This window comes from Trachypithecus francoisi, unplaced genomic scaffold (genome assembly GCF_009764315.1).
Source record: "Trachypithecus francoisi isolate TF-2019V2 unplaced genomic scaffold, Tfra_2.0 Lachesis_group0, whole genome shotgun sequence".
Classification (NCBI taxonomy): domain Eukaryota; kingdom Metazoa; phylum Chordata; class Mammalia; order Primates; family Cercopithecidae; genus Trachypithecus; species Trachypithecus francoisi.
In genome coordinates, this window is record NW_022681453.1 from 140,993,269 (window position 1) to 141,021,051 (window position 27,783).

General features: G+C 39.0%; 1 protein-coding gene across 2 annotated transcripts in view; it reads right to left on the minus strand.

Annotated features, from left to right (window-relative positions):
- ANO10 (anoctamin 10) overlaps positions 1-27,783 on the minus strand; it is a 261,033-nt gene that overhangs the window by 213,695 nt on the left and 19,555 nt on the right. For both annotated transcript variants that reach the window (XM_033212250.1, XM_033212251.1), the window contains exons 3-8: positions 25,020-25,217; positions 23,496-23,630; positions 9,922-10,041; positions 6,245-6,814; positions 4,361-4,416; positions 1,289-1,363 (exon numbers count right to left, since the gene is read on the minus strand). In XM_033212250.1, coding sequence (XP_033068141.1) covers positions 1,289-1,363; positions 4,361-4,416; positions 6,245-6,814; positions 9,922-10,041; positions 23,496-23,630; positions 25,020-25,217 — 1,154 coding nt within the window. The remainder of the gene's footprint in view (positions 1-1,288; positions 1,364-4,360; positions 4,417-6,244; positions 6,815-9,921; positions 10,042-23,495; positions 23,631-25,019; positions 25,218-27,783) is intronic.

Sequence of the window (27,783 nt, forward strand, 5' to 3'; positions counted from 1 at the left end):
TACCCCATAAAAATGTACAACTAGGCATGTATTAATTAAAAAAAAAAGAAAATAGAAAAAAAGAGCCACCCATAATTACACAACCATGACAAAACCACTGCTATTTCTTGGGATATTTCTTTCCAATCATATATAAAAATAAAACCATAATTATCCTATATGGATACAACTTTGTTTACTGCTTTTATCACTTAATATGTGTGAGCATTTTCCCATGTCATTAAAAATTCTTTTTTACTTGGCCCGTACACTGCTGTTGAATTAAGCATTACTCCCAATTTTCGCTATTATAATGCTGGCGCTTGGATATCTATGTGCATGAATCTTTGCTCCTCTCTGAAGATTTACTAGGGATGAGTTAAGGTTCTTGGCAAAGCTGTCAAGAGAGCTGCTTTCCAGAGATATATCAATCTCCACTTTTCTCAGATAGATATGAGTGTTTCCATCACACTCCACCTTTGCGGTATTACAACTGTTTTTTTAAGCAGTCCTCCTCCATTCCCCTATTTTCTGCTAAATAAAGGAGACTCTCTAAAGCAGAAGAAATGAGAAGTCACATTCGACTAATACACTATTACATGGGACCACTATTACATGTACATCCAACTCATCAATTCCAAATGTATTACTTTAAACGTTCTCTATTTTGAAAAATAATTTTTAACAAGTGGAGTCTAGGCTTTGAGACTGCTCACCAACAATCTCAGAATATTAAAACTGGGAAAAAAACAGCCATTTACTTATAACTGGTTCAAATATAAAAAGGAGAATTTAGAATCAATAATTAGTTCTTAATTTATTATTCATTGTTATCATGTGATCCAGAAATGACAACACACCAAAATCAATGTCAGACACTTTAGAAAAGATACAGCACTGCATAGGATCCACTGGTCTCTAAAGTTTAACAACTTATTAATTTAAAAATTAAATTTATGAGACCTAGGGTTACACCAATCATCCCCACCCAAGGCACACAAAACAGTTCGATTAATGAATACTACATTTTTGCTGTTAGAGTTGCTTACAAGCTTTGAGGTGAACTATATAATTGATTTTACTGCCCTATACTATTAATTTTTCAGGTTGCTTAGGTTCAACTCATTTCAGCTGAGCATAATACACAATGTGATTCCTAATAACTTTTTATTTAGAATTTGCTTAAAAATATACAAAATTTAAAAGAGTTTTATTTGTAAAAATAATTTGAAGCCAATTACAGCATCTAAAGATAGAAAACCACCTCCATGACCTAAAAAAATGGTATTTTTCTGTTATTTACACTCACCTGGCGCAAAAGCTTCATATCTTTCAGGACAAAGGCAATGTAGAAGAGTGAGGCAAAGCAATTGAGAAAGTTGAACTGCCAAAAAAAAAAAAAAAAAGGTAAGTGTTAAACACTGCTTTAGAGTACTTTATTACAACTGTAATGTAGCATTTAAAAATGTAATGAGAGACTTCCAGTCTAAATGCAATAGAGAAGACTTGTTTCTCCCCATGTCTCCTTATTAAATAAACAAACTCTGGAAATAACAAACAAGGCAACCAAAGGAGAACTGTGAAAGATGCTTAAAGGAAGATGAGATGGTTTAGGAACCCAGAGCTGAAGGAACAACACAGCACATGCACACCTTAAGTTCCGCCACCCAACAGAAGGAGGAGACCAAGGCCTGGCATTTCCCAACCCCAACCTACCAACCCAGGTAGCCCAAGCAGGCTCATTCCTCCCACATTTGAATAGGAATTCTGTCAGTGCCAGGGGAGCCCTGCTAAACCGGCAAGGGGAAATCAATGAGGACCCCCTCACTAACAATAAGTTTCCTGGGGAAGTGCTCTTCTTCCTTGCTGGGCCTGAGACTCCCCTACTCCACAGAGAGATCCCAGGATGGCCAGGCAAGCACTGGCAAGAAAGACCCCATCACAGCAAGCCCATGCCTGGAAACCCCATCAAAAGTAAGTGGGGCAGCTGGGTGACACTGGCAAAGGGGGCCCTGCCACAAGGGCCTAATACAAGAGGCCTCTTCATGCCTATGGACCTGAGATTCTCTCTGTTACAGAGAGACAGCAGGTAACTGGGAGGCTATAACAACCAGTCTGGCCTGGGAAGCATCTTTGTCACCATGAGCATGAACTCCCTTGCCCTGCCAGATACACAGAAGCAGGCTGGGTGAAGGGAAGTACCAATTAAGGGGATCCTCCCACAAAAAGTGCCATCTCTTCCAGGAGTTCCCTGCTCAAGAACCTATAGCTTACCCCAGGTACCAGTGGGTTTCCTTTCTGCCTCCCAGCCCCCATGCTGACTATTCCAACCCAGTAGCATCACTTAGACAACAGCTGCTATGTGTACAGGTGTGAGTGCTTAATTACTGCGGAGATGGGGAGTCGTTCTAGAAAGTGAGTAGTAAGATCAATACTGCCACAGGACAGGGGTGCTAAGTTAGAGCAGAAGTTGAAAAGCAAAAGCCTGGGAAGGCTAAGAAACACCATCCCCTTAAGATTGAAAAGGAAGAGAAAGGCCTAAGAAGCACCATGGAGGAAGAAGACTTTAACTAATGGCTTTTTTTTTTTACAAGGCAGTTACCTTGTAACTGGCATCATCAGAAAATAATAAAGTCTCACAAATAACTGAAGTCTTCAAGACAAACGGAATGTTTTTACCTCTGAGGGAAAAACCTCCTCCTATTATAACCTTTTTGAATGAACTTTTTAATGTATCCCATGTTTCTCTACTTTCTTACACAGAGAGCACAGAACAGAACTTCCTTGCGGATTTAGCACCAACATTCTAAGTATCAGCCATTTCACAGTGTGAAGGAGGCCTTCGAAGTCTTTTGGATATGTAGGGCTACTTTTTGCTTTCCTAATGCCCAGTTGTTGAATTCTTATCTCTTATGACAGGTTTTCATTTCCTTACCTGTTCTTCCTCTGTAGGTTTGCCTACTTCCAGAAATCTAAACACCTCATGATGGTGGTTTCTGATTTTTCAAGGACCGAAAAACCAGATAGATAAACTTCTTAGAATGATTTCTACGGCTAGAACAGAGATTCTAAAAGAGGGCCTGGATCCTTCTCTTGGGAGTAAAGTACATGGACTGTGTTAAATCAATTCCAGTTGAAAGTTCAGAGGATTCTTCATGCACCTTTCTTGATTCTCACTTATGTTACAGATGACTGAGGTAAACCCCTGATAAATGAGGTGTTTTCAAGCTGGTACTTCTTTATTATGGAAAGAGGCATAAAGGCATAACATGTCAGCTTTTACACAAACAGCAAGCAGGTTACATACTGCTTTCTCTCTGTCTCTTTCCTCCCACCTGTCAAAACATGCTGGGAACTTTTTGAGCTTTGGAAATTTAACCAAAAAAAAACCTTTTTTTAATGTAATGTTCCATCACTATACAGGTTGTGGTGACAGGAACGATTGCTGAATAGCAAAACATTCAAAGAAATCACCAAAAGGAAAAGAACAGAAACATGTCTAAAAAGTGGTTATTTTGTTGTTGTTGTTTTTTGAGACAAGGTCTTGCTCTGTCACCCAGGATGCAGTACAGTGGTGCAATCTCGGCTCACTGCCACCTCTGCCTCCTAGGTTCAAGCAATTCTCCTGCCTCAGCCACCCCAGTAGCTGGGATTACAGGTGCCACCACACCCGGCAAATTTTTTGTGTGTTTTATGGTAGAGACAGGTTTTCACTGTGTTAGCCAGGCTGGTCTCAAACTCCCGGCCTCAAGTGATCCACCTGCCTCAAGCTTCCCAAAATGCTGGGATTACAGGCATGTGCTACCGTGTCTGGCCCGTTAGTTTTTTTTATTTTATTTATTTGTTTATTTATTTATTTATTTGAGACAGAGTCTCGCTCCGTCACCCAAGCTGGAGTGCAGCAGCACCATCTTGGCTCACTGCAACCTCCACCTCCTGGGTTCAAGCAATTGTCATGCCTCAGCTTCCCGAGTAGCTGGGATTACAGGCCTGCGCCATCATGCCCAGGTAATTTTTCTGTTTTTAGTAGACACAGGGTCTCACTATGTTGGCCAGGCTGGTCTCGAACTCATGACCCACCAGCATAGGCCTCCCAAAGTGCTGGGATTACAGGTATGAACCACTGCACCCGGTCTAGTTTTTAAATAACTGGAAATTGGCCATAATACAACTCCCATATTTTGAAGTCTTACATCACATGCACATTTGTAACAAGACTACCAAACACAGGGGTAAACATATTTATTAATCAATCCTTGCCTATTTGCACAAAATATGTTAACTGATAACTTAGAAGCAATTCTTCATATTCATATTCCTATACATTATGTAGCATATATCAGTTTCATAACATGGATTTGTATATAAATGCTGTACTTACCACTAAAACTTTCAGAATTAGATGGTTCTGATAGGCAGATTCCAATCTATGATTCTCTAAAACATTAAAACACAGAGGTAACTTCTCAGTAAGAAAACAACATGAAAGCACTGTTATGAGGTCAAGTGAATTGCACTGAGGGAAGAGACGTCCAACATCAGAGCCTCAGTCAGTAAATGATCTAGGCTGTCAATCACAGCTATGTCTTACCACCAAGAGCATCAAACAAGGACACATTTTTCAGGGTACTGCAATAGCATTGTAGTCTGAAATTATTTTTTAAATTACTGCTACAATGAAATTTGGGAAGTGCTGGCAAACAGTCCTACAGACAGCCACCCAAAGACCCTGTATAAGAAGAAATAGTGAAAACTAATAGTAACCGCTAAAGAAGAGGGCAATAAATAAAGTTTTCTGTAAATAAAATTCTGTAAGTAAAGTTTCATGTGGCTTGCAAGGGTTAACTTGAAAGGAAACTCAAATTTCTATCTTAATCTAGAAAAGCTAACACTGCATAGATCCCAAAACAGCAAGATAAAATGACAAAAACGAAAGTTCTGAAGAGAAATGTCATCTTACACATAGAGTGTTGGACTGACCTGGATCTGAACGCCAACTCAGCTACTCAGCCACTGCCTAACCTTGGGTAAGTTACTTAACCTCCTGATACTTAGCCTTATTCCCTCAAAACAAGGCTGACCATCTTCCTCCCAGGGTCACTCTCAGGATCTAATATAAAACTTTAGCCTAGTATTAGCATAAGGAAAGTACTTGATAAATGACAGCTGATATTGCTATACAACTAATAAAAATAATTTAAAACATCTTTTTTCTTTGAGACGGAGGCTTGCTCTGTCGCCCAGGCTGGAGTGCAGTGGGCCAAGCTGGAGTGCAGTGGGGCAATCTCAGCTCACTGCAACCTCCGCCTCCCGGGTTCAAGCGATTCTCCTGCCTCAGCCTCCCGAGTAGCTGGGACTACAGCTGCCCGCTACCACACCAAGTTTTGTATTTTTAGTAGAGACGGGGTTTCACCATATTGGCCAGGCTGCTCTCAAAATCCTGAACTTGTGATCCACCCGCCTCAGCCTCCCAAAGTGCTGGGATTACAGGTGTGAACCACCATGTCTGGCCCCTAAAACATCTTTATGGCCCATAAAGTTAAGGCCTAGACTTCTTCCTAGGGAATAATATAGTGAATTTGTTCATTGGTTTGAATGAATACATAAAGAGTGAATGGCCTATCAAGACCATTTTCAACTTATAACCAAGTTCCTTTTTTACCACAGATACATCCATAAACACCTGCCTTCAACGAGTTCAATAGCAGTCCTCAGTGCCTCACACCAACTAGATACTCCATTTTAGGAAAGTGGTCACAGTTGATTTAGCTGAGTATCATGAAGACAATTTTTTCTTTTTTCTGTGGCTCTAGCCAGTGAAACAATTTCAATCTATTTTACCCTCGGCATGAAACACAATGTCATAGTATTAGGAGCACAAGTTTTGGACAGATAGGTCTGAATTAGTCTAGCTCCATTATTTGCTGTCTGAACCTCATTAAGCATCAGTTATCTTTATCCATAAAAGGGTGAAATAACTTCTACTTCACGGTACCCTTGAGAAGGTGATGGTGAGATACCGTGAATAAAGTGCTTAGCAGGATACCTAGAACATAGTAATTAACACTCAATAAATGAGAGTTATGATAACCATGGCATGGAGATCATCAGTGTTCACAAAGCTGATGAATTTTTCCTTATGTCTCTATAATGAGCCAAAAGCAACGTCTATTTTCTCTGTAAGGTAGCAGCTATATGAATCCCACGATCTAGGCAACATTTCTTACAGGCAAGTAAGACGTGAATATAAAGCCTCAAGTCTTACCCCATGAAGTTAAAAATTCGGCAGCATATCGATAGAGACGATTCATGATCTCAATCACAATGGCATAGATGATGCTGGGCACATACAACAGGACACTGGTCCACTCAGACCCGCTGTTCTCATGTAGACCCAAGGCCCAAACCTCCAAGTCGAAGTAAATCATCATGACATACAGTGAGAAATAGAGGCAGAGGCATACAAATGGCAGGGAGACCAGGTAAATGCGCAACTGTCTCTTGTAGCTGGGGTACAGAGGCTCCTCTTTCCCAGTGATGGGATTGATACCCAAGACACCGTGAAATCCCGGCCGGGGCTCCTCAAACTTTCTCTTCATGAGCAATGTCCCCCACCTGTAGGTCATGTCGGCACAGCCACGCTTCCACACTTCCAGAATCACCGTGGACCAGATTAGGTTGAATGAGGCAAAGATCACATACTTGTCATAGTCTTCCCACACAAACAAGTAGTAAGGTAACCCAATGACAGCCATGGGGATTAATGCAAAAGTGAAATATTCCAAAAATCCAAAGTACAGAGCAATTGTTTCCCCGAAGTAGCCACGAATACTGTCTATAGTGGAAAGAAAGAAAGAAAGAACATAAGTATAGACTACCAAAGACTTTAAAAAATCATTTCAAGTACACTTATTCATTTTTTAGTTAAGTGGGGATCATTTAACCCTCACTTCCCAATCAGCATGTGGTGGTAAATCCAGCCTCCATGCAGTACAAAGACCCTGCTTGTCTGCATGGTAGGTCCAACATTTCCCCCAGGTAAGCACCCAGGCCTTAGCTGCAGGGCCTGCTCTGCAGGCACCTGGACTCTGTTTCCCCTCACCTGGTAGATACCTTCTTCCCAAAGGAAAACTCATCTTGTAGCTTACCCAAAATCTCCAAGGTCCTAATTTAAGTTCAGCCATGGCCACTGAACATTAATTTGGGGGTTTAATTTATGCTCCCCACTTTTCTCCCACTTTGGTGTTGTAAATGTTCTTTTCAAAGAAGACTACCCATCCACAAAATTCTGCTCTTCCCTACCCAAAGACAAACTTTCATCAATGTATCATGGCAAATTTTTCAATACACTAAAGAAAAATTATTCAAAAGCACAAAACAGGATTCTACACATGAACTCCCAGAACAGCCATGGAACACATTTATCAACACTTTCATATATGCACTGGGAAGAAGGTCCAAGCAACATGACTGCTAATGTTCTGTGAATGTGACACAAGCTAACTGACTCTAGAGAGGTCACCAACACTGCATCCTTTGCCAGCCTCATCCACATGGGGAGTGCTTGGATCGTAAGAGCATCCTGCACCAGGACTAGGGTGGGAAGCAGCGGGTGAGAGGAAGTGTGGCAGTGGGCATTATTATTTCTTAGTTAATAACACACAGTTAACATATTTTTCTTAAGATAATTTGAGTAGTCTATAAAGGTGAGTTAGAATGAACTGATTTTCTCCTATCCTTAATTCTTCCCCCTAACCCAGGAGTAAATGAAAACAGTAGGTATGATGTCACCTCAAATTTAAATCAGGTTAAAGAACATCTGATCTTTTTTAAAAAAAAGAAAAAAAAAAAAGGTGCTCATGACACTTGGCTCACAGCAGATGACTTTCCCCTTTCAATCTCAAGGAGCCTCAAGATTTGCCTGTATCCCAGATGCTATCACCAGTCTCAGTCCCCAGAGACCCCAAATTCACTACCACCCCATGCCTAGCCTTCACCATCGACTTTCTCCCTTTACTTTCTAAGAAGTAGCTAATAGAGGCTGGGAGCAGTGGTTCACACCTGTAATCCCAACACTTTGGGAGGCCAATGCAGGCAGATCACCTGAGGTCAGGAGTTCGAGACCAGCCTGGTCAACATGGTGTAACCCCGTCTCTACCAAAAATACAAAAATTAGCCAGGCATGCTGATGTGTACCTGTAATCCCAGCTACTCAGGAGGCTAAGGCAGGAGAATCGCTTGAACCCGGGAAGCGGAGATTGCAGTGAGCTGAGATTGCGCCACTGTACTCCAGCATGGGCCACAGAGCGAGATTCCATCTCAAAAAAAAAAAAAAAAAAAAAAAGTAGCTAACAGATACAGTCACTTTACCAGTTCTAGAGGCAATATTCAAATTCCCTCCCACTTAAATGCCAAAACAAAGTTAAAGAGTTATAAGTATAACATAAAATGACTATTGTATGACCCAGAATTAACAAAAACAGAACTTTTCCTTTCAGAGAATACAAACAAAATTCAAAATGTAATTTCAGAGTTTGATCTTAAAAACAATTTTTGTTTGGTAAAGCATTATATAATAGTTGTTTTCAGAAACAGAAAACAGAAAGAAAATTATTTTAGAAGGATACCATTAAACAAAATCAAAAGGAAAATATCCTTTAAAGAAAAAAAAAATGATAGTAATGCAAAGGTGAAATCTACGAGCTTAAATTTAATTCTCATGCTTAAAAAACATAACCAGACTAAAATACTTGAACATCCATATTGACAAAATTTTAAGTAATGCCCAGCACATACCAAATAAATAATTATTCTTATAATTATATTCAAAGAAAATGGATAGATCCAGTAATTCATGCCAAGGTAATCACAAATCACCTCAAAGATGCTTGGCCTGCTAGTTGCCCTAAGTGTGGCATAGCTTGGTTCATTCTAAATAACTGGCTCCTCAAAAATAGAAATTTTCAAATACAAAATAGTCATTCATAGTCAAACTAAATTCTTATTAAAACTTGTTTGAGGCCAGGCACGGTGGCTCACACCTGTAATCCCAGCACTTTGGGAGGCCGAGGCTGGTGGATCACCTAAGTTCAGGAGTTCGAAACCAGCCTGGCCAACATGGTGAAACCCCATCTCTAATAAAAATACAAAAAATTAGCGAGGTGTGGTGGCACATGCCTATAATCCCAGCTATGCAGCAGGCTAAGGCAGGAGAATTGCTTGAACCTGGGAGGCAGAAGTTGCAGTGAGCTGAGATTGCACCATTGCACTCTAGCCTAGGCAACAAGAGTGAAACTCCATCTCAAAACAAACAAACAAACAAAAAAACTTGTTTGATTCCAACTCTGACACATATGTAGGAAGGCCACTCTGAACTGTCTGTATTGTTGGTGAAGGGTAGTGAAAGCCTATGATTCAGCTGATCTAAAGTAGTATTAGAACATCAAAAAATGCCAGGCACAGTAGCTCACGCCCATAATCCCAGCACTTTGGGGGGCCAAGGCACAGGGATTGCCTAAGCATGAGTTCAAGACAAGCCTGAGCAACATGGCGAAACCCCGTCTTTACAAAAAAATACAAAAAATTAGCTGGAGATGGTGGTGCACACCTGTGATCTCAGCTACTCACGAGGCTGAGATGGGAGGATTGATTAAGTCTGGAAGGTCAAGGCTGCAGTGAGCTGTGATCATACCACTGCACTCTAGCCTGTGACATAGTGAGACCTTTTCTCAAAAAAAAAAAAAAAAGAAAGTTTAAAAAAAAGAATAAAGAGGTCATCTAACCCATCTTATTTCCCCCACAAAATGTTTTCCCATATGCAGCTGGTGATCCCTGCCTAGTAGAGCACTAAATATCTGCCCAAGGGAGCTGACCGCACTGCTGGATCATAACTTTTCATTGGAGGCCTTCCTCTTCTTTAAGAGAACAAGTACTGACACATACCTATGGGCTGATACTTTAAAGCAAACCGAGTGTACCAGGTGTCCTCAAGCTTCTTCAGGGCTTCATTGTCATGCAGTGGAAACACCTGAATCACGATGCCAGACGTGAGCAATCTTCTCACTGCACAGGGAAAATGTGCCAAACTGCATGAAATGGACTGGAGATTGTGCATGATACGCTTCAGCAAATACTGTAAGGACACTCCACAGAGAAGTACAACGCAAAGGTCAATGTCATACTGCCTACTCCAAACCTGTATATTCTTTCCTTTTTCAGAATGTAAATATCTTTACTATTCTCTTTGACTATGAAGCAAAACAAGAAAATATAACATTTTACACCATACAGAAGTGTACAAATTAGGCTATGAGAGGCCCCTGTTAGTCTCTCCTTCCCCTTGAAAACAATCACTGTAAAAAGCAATGTAGTGTATAACCAGACATAAAAATATATCCATATATATTTTAAGAACAAAAATAGAATCATTTTATACACATTACGGTGTTTTGTAATCTCCTCTCATGTAGTAGTATACAGTGAATTTTTTTGATGCCAATAAAAATAGAACATGAAATGTCCTTTTAATAGTACCGTGATATTCCCTTGCATGAAAAGCTGTAATTCAACTAATCCTCTATTTAAAAACATTTGTTTCCCTTTTTTTGCTATTGTAAGTAATGCTAAAATGTGTACAAATACCATTCCCTACCTGTCTACTATTTCTTTAGTACTTAGAGGGGGAACTGCTAGGTCCAAGGGCATATGTATTTTAATATTTGACACATATTATAAAATTGTCTCTAGAAAAAATCTACCAATCTGTCCTTCCACTATAGCAAAGATAAGAAAATGTTCAGTTCTTTTCATTCTTGTTGATACAGAGTATTTTCAATCCATCTCATCTCTTCTAATCTGATAACAAAAGCTTACACTCACAAATAGCAAATAACAAAATCAAATTAAGACTTCCTATTTTTAGCAGTCATTTGACTAGTATGGTTTGAACACTCATGCACATATCTGGAAGAGACAAATGAATTTAACCAAAGACAGTATCTCCCAGCAATATTAAATGAAAATTTGGAATTGTCTCATCCACAGTAATTAGAATGACTCAGTGGATGGAGAAGAGTATCTTCAGGTCTTCAAGAGGAAGTGTGTTCTGTAGATATAGAGAACTCAAATACAATGCCTTGTGCCATATTTGGGGAGATGGAATATTTTCCACATGAGTTCCTAATACAGTCTGTTACTAAGAATATGGTTGCTTATAAAATGAAATTTGGCCAGGCACAGTGGTTCACACCCACGATTCCAGCACTTTAGGAGGCTGAGGTGGAGGATTGCCTGAGGTCAGGAGTTCAAAACCAGCCCGGGCACCATTACAAGACATCCATCTCTACAAAAAAAATAAAATGAGCTGGCCATGGTGGTGTGTGCCTGTAGTCCTAGCTACTCAGGAGGCTGAGGTGGGAGGATGACTGGAGTCCAGGAGTTCAAGGCTACAGTGAGCTATGAGAGTGCCACTGCAGTCCAGCCTGGGCAACAGAGCAAGAGCTCATCTCAAAAAAAAAAAAAAAAAAAGATAAAATTTGCATTAAGAAAGGATGCTTTGCTGTTTTCATCCACTGATAAGCTTTGAGCTCTTTAAGGTTTATCAGCTCAAGTCTTCAGAGGGCTACCTCCCTTATCTCCTATCTACCTGTTACCAGAGACAGGTGATAAAAGTATAAGACCCCTTATTGAGGACTGGCAAATAAACATCTGCAGTGTGGAACAGAAACACAAAGTTTTCAGTGTAGTAACACTACATAAAGACAATGTATTCTTAGGACAGGTCCCCATCATAAAATCTTCAGAATAATTTAAAAGTAAACGCAACTTCTTAGAAATGAAAAAGAAAAAGATAATAAAGAGATATCTGGTACTAACAATAGGAAAAGTCTGAAAAAAAAAAGATTCTTCATATATAGTTCTCCCCACAATTATATTTTCATAAGTTATACAAGGAAAAAAGTTTTTAAAAGCTAGGTTTGTGATAAAATTATCCTTCATGATTGTAAAAAAGTATATACTCAAAGTATCAGTAACTAGGGTAAAAAGACATGTGGTTTAAGTTATTCAGTCTCTGGTACTGGCAAATCCATTTTTTAATATTTTAATTCTAACATGGTTCAGTGGATTTTTCTTCAGCTTGCAAGAGTTAAAGTTGATCGCACACGACTGTTCTGATTCTTAGTCCTTATTTGGGGATGTACAGGCTACAGCTGATTCCTTCTTCGTATTACTACCCTTGTAAATTACTACATGAAGTTTTTTAACTGAATTGACTTATAGCATATAAATTATTTATTTCTAAGTTCTGTTTTAAAAAAAAAATGACTCCATTCTACTGTAGAAGACTTTTCAGGCAGGCATAAAAACCAGTTTCTAAAAATAGGACTGTGAACTGAAGACTTGGAGAGAATACAAAGTTGCAGGTCCTAAATTACTGATCTTCTGTTTATCAGTGCCAAAGCCATGGTTCTGGTTTCAGCTTCTAAAAACAGAGGTTTGCTTTAAGGTGTTTTTTGTTTTTTGTTTTTTTTAATCCTTCAAACTTCTCATGTCAGTTAAGAATGTAATTACTAGGAAGGAGACTTACCTTCAAAGGAAATCATGATGCCATGTGGGCCTATTTAAAGAAAACAAAAAACTAAGCCAGATTCCTTCCTTCAAGAGTTCTGAATGATCTCTTGTCAAGGTACTGGGGCTGTAATAGCCATTGAACCGTTAGCCAAACAAATCAAAATTTAGTTTAAGAGAGACTATCATCAGTAACATAGTTTACAGTAGGACCCTCCAGATTAACTAATGCAATTAACAATATTAACACAGTACTGCTTCTGTCTTTGGTTTATGTGATGTGTTTACTGCAAAAGTAAAAGCAAAATCCCTCTCATAACTCCTTACAGCATTTCTGTGGGAGAGAGAGGAGCAGGTCATGCTACCTCCAATCCAATAGGGGGTGATAAGCATAGATGACTGCAGGAAGTGGTGGCCAGCAGCCTTTGCACAATGAAGACAGTCCCTGTTCCCACAGCTGCTGCTGCACCTACTACTCTAACTCTAGCACTCAGGTGTGAAGAGATCACTTTTGTCTTAATAAAAAAGAAATGTCTTTCTTAAAACACTATCATAAGGTTCTAAAATAATATCTATATAATATTAAAGACATAATACATGTGCCAAGTGGTCCCATCAATCAAAACGTGATAAACATCCAATAGACATTTTTAGACACAGCTTTAATCTAAATAAAGTAACATCCCTTAGGATATGGTTAAAATGTAAGAAAACCTTGGATCCCTTAAAAACTCCTCTAAAACTCTTTCATTAGGTTATTTGCATGATGATTGACTGTTAATCACTAGGAGAGGCAAAGTCTGAGGGTATGAAAAGATCTTAGAAGACATGAAAACAAGAAATGAATGGCTGTCAAGATGAATGTTTGGGGACTAAGACACATGTAGCCAATTGCTAATTCTCCATGTTGCTTGTCACGTGGTGGAATGAAGGCGAACCCTTATATGCATGTAAGGAACACGGCTGTGCTTTGGTCGAGGAAAGCCCAAGGTAAACATCCAAAGTGACTCAGCAACTTTAGAGCACAGGCATATAACTCCACTTGTTATCATAGCCATGTAGCCATAACATGGCTTTAATAGATGGACAGCGGGAAGCCAGGACACGGCTCAGCTCACGCATACCCAGAAAGAGAAAGAGTTAGGCTGCTGACCCTGGAGAGCCGACCATGCAGCTGTGTGTGGGAGCCACCGGACTAAGCAGCTGAGACAGGGCGAACAGTGTGAGAGAGCTAGTGTAAGTAAGCTGCTGCTGAGACAGCTGCTGAATAAAACTACCTTTCACCTACCTACGGACCCCCAGCTATCGGCTCATCCACCCACTCCCTTCAGACCTCAGCATGAGCTGGAACCTGACCCCAAGCATAACATTCGGCATAGTCATGGACCTATAATGCACATCTCACAGCGCCATCTAACTGCCTTGAAATCATGTTTACATGACAAAACTTGCTATCTACTTAATGAAAGCTTTCTATCAAAACACAGCATTACAGCAAGCAGCAAGCAACTTTATAAGTGTGTGTAAAATGAAAATCAAATTAAATGTAAGATCTGGGGAGTGTTTCTCATGAAAGTCCTGGCCGCCTTTCAGTCTTGAGGGGCATTACATTGGGCAAACTAAAGCCTCACCTCCCAATTAGCCTCAAAGAGGCTGCCTAGGGGAGCAGATGCCTTCAAATAAAATGAAAATAGCTTTTCCACTTATTTCTGTAGTTTAACTTAATGCAAATCCAGGATTTAAGTTACTCCAAGTTTCATTAGTTCTAAAATTTGCACTCTCAAAATAGGTTATAGTTTTAATTATGCATATACCACTTTCCTTCAACCAAGTATTATTATATAAAATTAGAATGATGCAAAAAACACAGCAGTTTAAGGATCACATTCTCAAAGGCATAAAGGAAGAGAATAATGCAGCATTTAAAATCCCAGGACTGACAACTTAATTCTTATCTCAGTATAAAAATCTTTCCAATGACCACGATCAAGATGATTTTATTGTACTCATATTTAGTACCAAAATGGAAGGAAAGGGAAGGGAGAAGGGAGAAAGGGAGAAGAGAGGAAGAAAGGAAAAAAAAATCCTTGTTTACAAAAGCCTCATCCTGCCAGAAAGAAAGTTATTTCTATTATTGCTTCAGGATACCAGACTGCCTACCTACACAGTTAGAGAAATCCATTTACATATTTCCTTGAAGGTTTTCATTCAGCTGAAAATTTATCTCTTTGAAGCAACTAGAAGCATTTGAAAAACTGCTGCGCCATTATCCCATCTGATCAAAGAGCACACTCACTCTTTTCTCTGTCCCAGCCACATCCAAGAGGACGTACCTGTGCAGAAACTCACAGGTGGAAGCCGTGATTTCCACATTATCAATGTGCATGAAAAGGGAGAAACAGAATGCTTACACTAACAATCAGAACTCTGCCCCAGTCTGCTTCGTATTTTATTGGATGCAGTACCCAGCTGTGTCTGAAAACATGCCTTCCCGCTAGGAGATGACGAAAGATTTAAAAATTTTGGGACAGTATCAAACAACTGCTTAACTACAGAATGTGGAAATCGTGGTTACAAATAGTGGCAAAAAGATACCTCTGCCCTATTCTTGTTTGTGATGCCAAATTAAAAACAAAAGGAAACAAGAAACATAAAAAGAAATCCCTATCTTTCACGCAAGTATGAGAAAACAAACTAAAATCCCAAATCACCAACTATAAAAAGAGGCCTTGAAAATTAGCCCTGGGTAAACTAAGAGCACCCATGCGTCTGCAAACCTGGGCCAAGCACACAAAGAGCAAGGCTCTCCTGGAACCGGGGATGGTCAATCACAGTCCCCTTGCTCAGAATGCAGGCAATGAGGGTGCATGACAGACACCTGGAGTATGTTTGCTCCCTGCCTGGCACCATAGCCAGATAGATAAGAGGCCAGGTTGGAGGAAGAAGAGTGACCTGCTGGGACCCAAGGATGGAAGGTAACTAGCTATGGAGCTGTGGGTCTTGGTGGGCCAAAGACAGGCATAACTGCCAAACACAAGAAAAACCCTGCAAGATCAGGGCTCCATGGAGGTTCTCTTCAGGGACTAAGATGGCTCAAGGAGAACACACTGCCAGGCAAAATCTAAGCTTCTCACTACCACAGTTCCCTGCTGGAAGCCCCTAGCACCTTCTCTCTCCCACACACACTTTCTTCTAAAAATGGCCAGTCCAGGAAAAATAGGGGTTCATTAAAACATAAGTAATAAAAAATAAGTAATAATCACAAAGAAACTGGCATAGAGCTATACAAAAATACTACCTGGAAAAAAGGGGAAACCAAAAATACTATAAGAAAAAAATATATAAAAGAAAGTCAAAGAACAAACAGCAGAAAATTATAGCATCCAGCAACAAAAAACTATGAAATTCTTCGTGAAATTAAAGAAATTCACGCAAACATCCCATGTCTGAAATGAAAACTCAAAGATCTCTGAGAGCTGAAGGAGAGAGTTCAGAGAAGCAATACAAGAGAAAAATCTATAAACTTGTTACAGATTCAAGTCATGATAAAAGCAACAATAAAAAGGAAAGACTGAAAATACAATCAGGAAACGGGCAGACAAGCCTAAGAAAATTACGTAAGAACAAAGACTTGAAAATACTACAAAGAATATGTAAGAGCCCATATATATAAAATTCGCACCCCTCAAGATGAGAACAGAGCAAATACAACCAAATAACTCTTCAAAGAGAACTGAAGAAATTTTTCCTGAAATCATGGTAATCCTTACTCTGTATACTGAAAGAACGTATGTCCAGCCAAAAAAAAAAACTGATAAAAAATAACGTCAAGACATACACAGATAACTGGAAATTTAGACAAATAAGAACAATGAGTGCCTACCTTCAAACTTCCTAATACCTCCTAAAAGCCATGCAGATGAACAAGGAGAGCAACTAAAAGCACCTATAACATATGCCTACAGCACAACCCAGAGACAGGGGAGACTGCAACATGTAAGCCAGGCAATAAAGAACCAAAACCTGGAAGAGATCTTGGCCACAGACTAGAATGGTGCAGGAAGCCCCAGCAGGAGCTGCAGAGACAAACGGGGAGGCCAGAGGAGTCCATTTGGTGTAGGAACCCAGATAACACCAATGAGGCCTCATCACCCTCCTTCAGGAGAAGGCCCCACACCAAGTGGGAACTTCCAGAAACAAGTCTGAGACCTGATAGGTCAGAGCTCTGACAGCAGGAAGGGCTGAAGGGAAGGGCTGGAAAGCACACAGAACAAGAGGCAAGCGGACCGGAAAGCACTGCTTCTGGGAAATGCAGAGGGAAGTGTCTGGAAAAGCAATGGACTTTGGGGGTAGCAGCCTATGGGGAAGGAAAGGAAGTTAAAAAGTGATTAAGAGTCCTACTGAATCAAGATCCCACATTCCATAAGATCTCCTGCTAATGGCTGATAGAGGAATACCCTCAATAATTAAATGTTAATGAGAATTTTTTTTAATCAAGAAGAAAAAAGTAAGCACAAATAAGATAAGGGAAAAATACCATTAAAACAGGAGTTTAAAAGATGCTGAGAGAAATTTGTACAAACCAATTCACACAAATTTGAAAGCCTATGTGATAAAATGGAAACTTTTCTAGGAAAATATAATTTACCCAAACTAACCCCAGTAGTGATGGAAAGTCTAAACAAACCAATTTCCATAGAAGACTTAGAGAAAACTGTTCAAAAACCTAATCCACAAACAAACATCAGAACCAGATGGTTTCATATAGAAATTCTAACATACCTTTAAAACAGGTTAGATTGTGACTACATATAGTTATAGAACAAAAAAGAAAAAAGAAAATCTTAAACTTTATCCAGAACTTGCATTAATATTAAAATTAGCATGGCCTTACAAGCTATTTTATGTAAATTGTAAAATAAAGCAAATTAGTAATTACGGTAATGTTATTAAGAATCAATATTTTCAATATAAGTAAAAAGATACAAATATAAACCAAACAAATTGATAGCCTATAATGTTAAATTTGAATTGACTATATCAATATAAATTCATGATTTTCAAAAATATATTTCCTAGTCTTTTCCACTGAAATGGGAAAAAAGATGGCATAGCCTATATAAAATATTTTAAGCACACAAAAAAGCAATTTCAACATAAAATATAACATCAACTACCATAACCTAACACAAAATATGTAATTTGTTTAAGTTTACTTAGTAAATATTTTACTTAGCATAAATTTACTTAGTAAAAAAAAAAAACTCCTCAGATTAGAGTGCAAAGCAAAATCTGACTACATCCTGATATAAGAGATCCATGTAAAATGATACTGAGAGGGGCTGAAAGTAAAAGGCTGGGCAAAAACATTCTAACAGATGCAAACTGAAATAAGGCAAGAACCACAAGACAAGGCTGAATTCAGCAACAATAAAACATTAAGGAAGATGAAGAATAATATTTCATAATGATAAAAGGTGCAATCAACAATAAAAATCTATCCAAAATCTTTATGCAGCCAAAACACAGCTACAAAATTCATAAAACAAAGGTAAAAGAAAATACAAAGAGCAAATTGGCAGGAACATAAGGAAATTCCCATAGTTGTTATAGAGATCTAGGGCTATGACGGCTCAAGAAAGCAAAGTACAAGGGACATAAAAACTACATGAAAAAATTAACAATGTATATGTAATATAAATTGTTGAATACAACAAAAAAGAAATCTAAATACTCACGTCATATGAATACTGATGCAAAAATAATAAAATATTAAATGGAAGTCAGCAGGAAAATAGATAATATAAGCAAGTGTGGTTCACCATGGGAATAAATGAATGAGTTAATATTAGGAATTCTATTAACATCAGTTGCCATATTGATAATGTCAGGGATAAAAAAATAGTCTTCACAGATGTCATTAATATATACAATATAAATTAAAATACAAAATATTCTTAATAAAGTAAAAGAATGAATGTTTTCCAAACACAATAAAAATTACCTAGTCAAAAGCCAACATCATGCTGAATGCTCAATATAACATGCATTCCCTTTATAAACTGAAGCAATCGGCTGGGCACAGTGGCTCACGCCTCTAATCCCAGCACTTTGGGAGGCCAAGGCGAGTAGATCACCTGAGGTCAGGAGTTCAAGACCACCCTGGGCAACATGGTGAAACCTAAGACAGCAGAATTGCTTGAACCTGGGAGGCGGAGGTTGCAGTGAGCCACGATCATGCCACTGCACTCCAGCCTGGGTGACAGAGCGAGACTCTGTCTCAAATAAATAAATAAATACATAAATAAATTGAAGCAATCACTATGGAAGGCAATTTGGCAGTATCTACTCTAAAAGATGCATATACCTTTGATCTAACAATTTCACTTCTGGGAATTTTCCTACTTTATTTTTAATGAAAACATTGAAGGAAAATGATTAGATGTTCATCAATATAATATCTATATGATGGAATACTAGGTGGCCAAGAAAAGGAATGAGCCTAATTTGGTATTCTACAATAATGCTCAAAATATATTGTTAAATAAAAAAGCAAGATCCAAAATGGTATGCACAATACACTCCCCATCTGTCTGAACATGTCTTCTCTTGAACAGCATTTCTCTAAGGGTATATAATAGGGAGGGAACAAAGGCATTTGGAACATGGGACAGGAAAGAGACAACTTATCATTGTCTAAATTTTTGTACTATTTGAATTTTCATCATATACATGTATTATTTTTTAAATTGACAGAAACTAATAGAAAATAAATACAAAAATTGTAAGATGCTTGGGAGAAGTATTTTCCTGCTATATGTTATATATTGAAAGGAATCATGTATATGTCCACAGTACAGATGATAAACTCTGTTTTCATCAGAACTCTGAATACAGTTCAGAATAGGCTAGAATAAATACTACATCTTATTTTAAAAAAGACTTCCTATAAAAAAATGTAAAAATTATAATTTATCCTAAGAAAATACTCTAAAATGCAAGAAGGTCGAGAAAGATTACAATTAGAAAAAGTTCTGTCAAAAGTAAGGCACAATTCTGAACACAAAAGAGGAAGTTAGAAGTTAGAGAGTTAGGAAGTTAGAGAGGCAAATAAAATCTCAGAAGGCCTTCTATTCCCTATCATGTCTAAGGAAATCAGGAAGTCCAGAAAAGATACAGCATCACCTATAAAGAATTCTTGACAAAAATTTTCCAGTTTTCAGGAAAAACAGAGGATAGGGGAACAATGAGAAAATCTAAGAGACAAATGGCATGGTCTCTTCAGCAAGTCGATATCATGAGGGAAAAAATGGAAAAGAGAAACTATTCTATATTAAAAGAGACAGACATAACCAAAAAACATGGGTTAACTTAGACTGGATCTTAGTGTGAGCAAACAAGCTCTAAAATATATTTGGTGACAACTGGGAAATGCGAATATGAACTGGTTCTTGGGCATCTGTCTGCCTGTGAGAGATAGGACTAGCCGGATTTACGAGGCTAAGAATTCCTAAGCCTAGCTGTGGAGGTGGACTGCATCCACCTTTAAACACAGGGCTTGTAATTCAGCTCACACTCGACCCATCAGGTAGTTAAGAGGGCTCACTAAAATACCAATTAGGCTAAAAGCAGGAGGTAAACCAAGGTAATTTATAGATTCAATGCCATCCCCATTAAGCTACCAATGACTTTCTTCACAGAATTGGAAAAAACTGCTTTAAAGTTCATATGGAACCAAAAAAGAGCCCACATTGCCAAGACAATCCTAAAACAAAAGAACAAAGCTGGAGGCATCACACTACCTGACTTCAAACTATACTACAAGGCTACAGTAACCAAAACAGCATGCTACAGGTACCAAAACAGAGATATAGACCAATGGAACAGAACAGAGCCCTCAGAAATAGTACCACACATCTACAACCATCTGATCTTTGACAAACCTGACAAAAACAAGAAATAGGGAAAGGATTCCCTATTTAATAAATGGTACTGGGAAAACTGGCTAGCCATAAGTAGAAAGCTGAAACTGGATCCCTTCCTTACATCTTATACAAAAATTACTTCAAGATGGATTAGAGACTTGAATGTTAGACCTAAAACCATAAAAACCCTAGAAGAAAACCTAGGCAATACCATTCAGGACATAGGCATGGACAGGGACTTCATGTCTAAAACTCCAAAAGCAATGGCAACAAAAGCCAAAACTGACAAATGGGATCGAATTAAACTAAAGAGCTTCTGCACAGCAGAAGAAACTACCATCAAAGTGAACAGGCAACCTACAGAATGGGAGAAAATGTTTGCAATCTACTCATCTGACAAACGGCTAATATCCAGAACCTACAAAGAACTCAAACAAATTTACAAGAAAAAAACAACCCCATCAAAAAGTGGGCAAAGGATACGAACAGACACTTCTCAAAAGAAGACACATGAAACCAACCAACAGACGCATGAAAAAATGCTCGTCATCACTAGCCATCAGAGAAATGCAAATCAAAACCACAATGAGATACCATCTCACACCAGTTAGAATGGCAATCATTAAAAAGTCAGGAAACAACAAGTGCTGGAGAGGATGTGGAGAAATAGGAACACTTCTACACTGTTGGTGGGACTGTAAACTGGTTCAACCATTGTGGAAGACAGTGTGGCGATTCCTCAAGGATGCAGAACTAGAAATACCATTTGACCCAGCCATCCCATTACTGGGTATATACCCAAAGGATTATAAATCATGCTGCTATAAAAACACATGCACATGTATGTTTATTGCGGCACTGTTCACAGTAGCAAAGACTTGGAACCAACCCAAATGTCCATTAATGATAGACTGGATTAAGAAAATACGGCACATATACACTATGGAACACTATGCAGCCATAAAAAAGGATGAGTTCATGACCTTTGTAGGGACACAGATGCAGCTAGAAACCATCTTTCTCAGCAAACTATCACAAGAACAGAAAACCAAACACCGCATGTTCTCACTCATAGGTGGGAATTGAATGAGAAAACTTGGACACAGGAAGGGGAACATCACACACCGGGGCCTGTTGTGGGGTGAGGGAAGCGGGGAGGGATAGCATTAGGAAATATACCTAATGTAAATGACGAGTTAATGGGTGCAGCACACCAAAATGGCACATGTATACATATGTAACAAACCTGCACGTTGTGCACATGTACCCTAGAACATAAAGTATAATTTAAAAAAAAAAAAGACATAGTCAAATCATCCATCGCCTGAGAGCACCGGGGGAGGGACAATGATAGGGATACAAACCCAGGCATTCGAGCAGGGAGCGGCAACCCACTTTGGGTCCCCTTCCCTGGTACAGGAGCTCTGTTTTCACTCTATTAAATCTGGCAACTGCACACTCTTCTGGTTCCTGTTTGTTCTGGCTCGAGCTGAGCTTTTGCTCATGGTCCACCACTGCTGTTCGCCGCAGTCGCAGACCCGCCATTGACTTCTACCCCTCCGGATCCCACAAGGCGTCTGCCACGCTTCTGATCCAGCAAGGCACCCACTGCCGCTCCCGATTGGGCTAGAAGCTCGCCATTGCTCCTGCGCAGCTAAGTGCCCAGGTTCATCCTAATGGAGTTAAACACTAGTTGCTGGGTTCCACATTATAAGCTGTGACTTACAGCTTATAATATCACATTTATCGCATGGCCCAAGGTTCCATTCCTTGGAATCTGTGAAGCCAAGAACTCCAGGTCAGAGAAGAAAAGGCTTGCCCCCATCTTGGGAGCCGCTTTCCCCAGCCGCCCGCCCCCTCCTTGGAGCGGCCCGCCCCCTCCTTGGGAGCGACCCGCCCCCACCTTGGGAGCTCTAAGAACAAAGACCCACCAGTAACACCTGGATGAAGATTGGAAGGTGGTATTACACTATTAAACGTAAACCATGTGGTCCCAGCTACTCAGAAGGCTAAGGCAGGAGATTACTTGAGCCCCTGAGGTGGAGGCCGCAGTGAGCCATGTTCACACCACTGCACTCCATTCTGAGTGACAGAATATGACTGTCTCAAAAAAACAAACAAACAAAACAACAACAACAACAAAAAAAACAGACTAGGGGACAGAGAAGCTTACATGTTTAAGTGTATCTTAGGCAGCAAAAATGTTCTGAAGCTTTGCCACTATCTGGTTTGAAGCAAACTTGGAATTATGCATTGTAATAAACTCTTTCATTTGCAAACTAGTATCCTCATTAAAATGAAATCACACAAAACCAAAAAGTTGCAAAATTCTAATTTGTATACCCAGTGACATCAGAGGAAATGGAAAGAGTGCTCCAGGAAAACATCATGTCTTCCCTTTTATATTCCTCCACAGATTTTCATGTACAATGTTAGGGCATAAAGCAAACTTTGCTCATTTTAATTGAGTAATATGTATATGTGTTCACACTGGATTTTAAGCTAACTGTATGCTATGAGACCTTGATAAATAAGTAGTCAACAACACAAAACAAACATTGATTTAAAGGTGCAATATACTGAGGTTCCAAGGGGAAAAGATATGTTCATAAAAATACAAGTCATTGTAAGTTTGTGTAAATTCTTCTGTAAGAGGGAAAAAGGCATCTATAATTTGCTATTTATGTCTATTAAGAAAAAAGGTGGCCGGGCGCGGTGGCTCAAGCCTGTAATCCCAGCACTTTGGGAGGCCGAGACGGGCGGGTCATGAGGTCAGGAGATCGAGACCATCCTGGCTAACATGGTGAAACCCCGTCTCTACTAAAAAATACAAAAAACTAGCCGGGCGAAGTGGTGGGCGCCTGTGGTCCCAGCTACTCCGGAGGCTGAGGCAGGAGAATGGTGTAAACCCGGGAGGCGGAGCTTGCAGTGAGCTGAGATCCGGCCACTGCACTCCAACCTGGGCGACAGAGTGAGACTCCGTCTCAAAAAAAAAGGAAAAAGCTGGTTGACATAAGGACTTACACAATGATTTTCCTGGATACAGCTTTGCCTGGGGGTAGCCAGGGATCATTTTTTCATCTTTAGCTCTAAGATTTTCAAGTTCATGTTTGATAATGAATTGACATTCTGCCATTGTCAGGAAATCATCATTGTTATCTAAAATAAAACAGAAATTACCAGATTTTAGTTGTAATCAAAATAAAAATATTCCAATTACCTGAGATTAGAGAAACAATGGTGTAAACAAGAAGTAATTAACATAAGTAAACAAAGTATGAAGCTGGTAAATTAAATGGAACATAAAGCTCCTTAGATATTTTATAAGAATAAAAAAAATGTTATGCCTTCACATAATACAATTCTACAATAACCATTTTAATACTTATAGTAGAAACATTCAAAAAGCATATAATTGATCTCATTTAGTACCAATGAGCAGAAAGCAGTATGTTCTTAAATTATAATAATATATTAAACTTATTAACATATTATTGTGTTAAACCAGGGATGGAATCGAAGAAGTTTGCCTATATGGCAAATTATCCTCCTTCAAACTCTCAAGCCCATTCCATTCCCTTCTGGAGTCAAACATCCTTTCCATTAATGAGAGAGAAGAAAGTCTTGTAAGAAAATATTGTTGCTATTTGACAGGTGAATCCTCTTAAATAAGGTAAATTTCATCTTGAACATTTATTCACTCAGGTATAAAAATCCAGAGTAAGTGAATCCAAAGAAGTCTAATCACATCTTCTAACTCTGAAAGCCCTGGCAGGGATCAGTTTGATTCTGAAGCTAAGCTCCCATCCTGTTATCATATCCACCCTGGCTTTCCCAGTTCTTTCCTGAAAATATTCTCTACTAGAACCTGTTTTGGGGCCAGTATAGAACCAATGACCCTATCACATTCAGCAGGAGCCAGAAAATTCAGGAAATGAGGTTTCTAAGGTACTGAACTACTACTGTGTTTCTCATTACTACAAATTTTTTCTAATAAATATTCACACGTGGTTATTTATAGAAAATAATCTCTACTTATGCAACTTTCTATAGTTAATTTCTTTTTACATGACTGTTTTCTTGTAGAGTTAGAAAATATAATACTTTTTTTGGAGTATTTTGTTAACTTAGAATTGATTGGTGACAATCATTCTGCATTCCAAAAAAAGGATTTTTCTGTATCAAGCTACTGAATACTCATAAGAATTAGAATAGAATAATATAAATAAGTTACATGTGTTCTTCTAATTTGTGTTCATCCAGGGGAGGCAAAGGATGGCAACAGGCCAAAGCTAGCCTGCCACATGGTCTTATAAATAAAGTTTTATTGAACACAGCCTCACCCATTCACTTACTTATGGTCTATGGCTGCTTTTTTGCTCCACAATGCCAGTGTTGAGTAACTGCAGCAGAGACCACACGGACTGCAAAGCCTAAAATATTCACTATTTGATCCTTTACTGAAAAAATACTCACTATTTGATCTATTCATCATAAACTTCTTTTTGATAAATGGATTCTAACAGAGACAAAGAACTTAGGGCTTACCATCGAAACCTTTGAAGTTCTGTCTGGTTCTGTATGTGAAGGCTCTCATGGTGTTATCATTGCACTCTTTTACCAATCCCACTGCTTCTGCTCCCAGTAACATTCTAATCTTGGAGGCACCAACAAGATATAAGTTCTGATTTTCTAGTGTTTCTTGTTCATATTTATTTAACAATGGTCTAAACAACAACTGGGCACCTTCAAAAACAAAAGATAAGTACAATCTTAGACAAACATAAAAGATTCAAAAATAAAAACTTTCTAAATAAATATAATGTTTCTAGTCTGGTAGAAGAAAAAGAAATTATATTAACAATTTAAATCCATCTTCCAAGTAAATAACATAAGTACATTAGGGATGGCAGTTCTTTATAGTTTTTCAATAAATGCAAAAACTGAAAAATGTAGCAGTAAGTGGCCTTCCACTTATTCAAATGTGAAGGAGATGAGACAAGAATTCAGTATTTACGAGCTCTAGGTATAAAAGTGCACTAAATAAAAATATAGAACAAAGACTGCAGTTTAATATAAACATAATAGACCAAAATTTAAGAAAATTAATTTGGAACAATATGTTTCAGTAAAAAGAAAAACCAAAAATGTAATACAATTACACTGGACTATAACAGATTTTGTGAATGTTAAATACTAAATCATAAAAAGCAATATAACTTTTCACTGATTTTTCCCATAAATTTCTATGTTCTATTTGGTTTAATATTTTTCTGAAATAAGTTACCAAAACATAAAGAGATGCTATGATTTGATCATGTACATGTAATTATTACTTAAAAGATTATAAAGAAAAAAGATTATTTCCACCTACATCAATTTTTGTTGTTTTTGAGACATGGTCTCACTCTATTGCCCAGGCTGGAGTGCGGTGGCATGATCTTGGCTCACTGCAACCTCCACCTGCCAGGCTCAGGAGATTCTCCCACCTTTGCCTCTCGAGTAGGTGGGACTACAGGTGTGTGCCACCACGCCAAGCTATTTTTTTGTATTTTTTGTAGAGGCAGGGTTTCACCATGTTGCCCAGGCTGGTCTTGAACTCCTGAGCTCAAGAGAGCCAACCACTTCGGCCTCCCAAGTGCTGGGATTATAGGCATAAGCCACAGCGCCCGGCCTCAAACTTTTAAAGGTACATTTATTTCTTTACTATTTACCCTCTAGAGATGGTTGACAGGAATGATGAAAATATTAATCAGATGATAACAGGATCATGAGCAGAATTTGTACTTCATTTATCAAATGGATTAATATATTAAGATGAATGCATTATGACACTATTATCTAGGTAATGTACAGTAAAGCTATTAAAGACTTTAGTAAAAGGTGTATTCAATTTACAGAAAATACCAATGGCTCTTAAATATAAGATCCTTGCCGGGCGCGGTGGCTCAAGCCTGTAATCTCAGCACTTTGGGAGGCCGAGGCGGGCGGACCACAAGGTCAGGAGATCGAGACCATCCTGGCTAACATGGTGAAACCCCGTCTCCACTAAAAATACAAAAAAATTAGCCGGGCGTTGTGGTGGGCGCCTGTAGTCCCAGCTACTCGGGAGGCTGAGACAGGAGAATGGCGCGAACCCAGGAGGTGGAGTTTGCAGTGAGCAGAGATGGCCCCACTGCACTCCAGCCTGGGCAATAGAGGGAGACTTTGTCTCAAAAAAAAAAAAAAAGAAAGAAAGAAAAAGGAAAACAAAAATATTTGCATGTATACACATAAATATAAGATCCTTAACCTCATTCATATTAAGACAAACGTAAAAACTATACCAATATGCTGTTTCTCACTTCTCACACTGCAAAGATAGAAAGTTTGATAACAGGTTGGTGAGCATGGTAGCTGTGAAGGTACCGGTACCACTCCACCAGCTCTCCCTTCAAGACAATCTGCTTTGAAGAACAGGGTTGACTGCCAGGCTCCTGTTGCCACACCTTAAGATGCTTCCCCCAGCTGCCTCCAGCCATCAGCTGGGCACAGAGGGGATACTGGAATAAGGCCATTTCTGCACAACGTAAGTTTCCTTTAAAGGGCAACTTTAAGCCTGGCTGTTAGTTTCTCAGAACTGGGCTGTGGTCTGAGGCTCTTCGGACTCAATTCTCCTTCCTCTCCTCTCTCCTTTCACAAGTGTCAAACTGACAAAGTCTGAAGGCTCTCTAGACCCACTCTTGCTCCCTCCTCCTTCTTTCCACAAATATTTCTCTCAATAAACTTCTTGTTCATCAAATCCCATCTCTTGTTTGGAAGACCCAAACAGACACAGTGAGTTTTTGGGGAAAGGCATCCCAGTCATTTTTAGTGGGACGGCAATTGGTATAACCTTTTTTTATTAGTTAATTAATTAATTTATTTTGAGACAGTGTCTCACTCTGTCACCCAGGCTAGAGTGCAATGGTGCGATATTGGCTCACTGCAACCTCCGCCTCCAGGTTCAAGTGATTCTCCTGCTTCAGTCTCCAAATAACTGGGATTACAGGCTCACACAACCACGCCCAGCTAATTTTTGTAATTTTAGTAGAGATGGAGTTCCACTGTGTTAGCCAGGCTGGTCTTGAACTTCTGACCTCAAGTGATCCTCCTGCCTTGGCCTCCCAAAGTGCTGGGAGTACAGGTATAAGCCACTATGCCTGGTCTGGTATAACCTTTATGAAGAACCATTTGTCAACATTTTGCTTTGAAAAAGAGCATTTTTCTCAGATGTTTGGTGATCTTTCATTATATGTTCATGTTTAAGAAAGAGGTTCTGTGAGGCTAAACG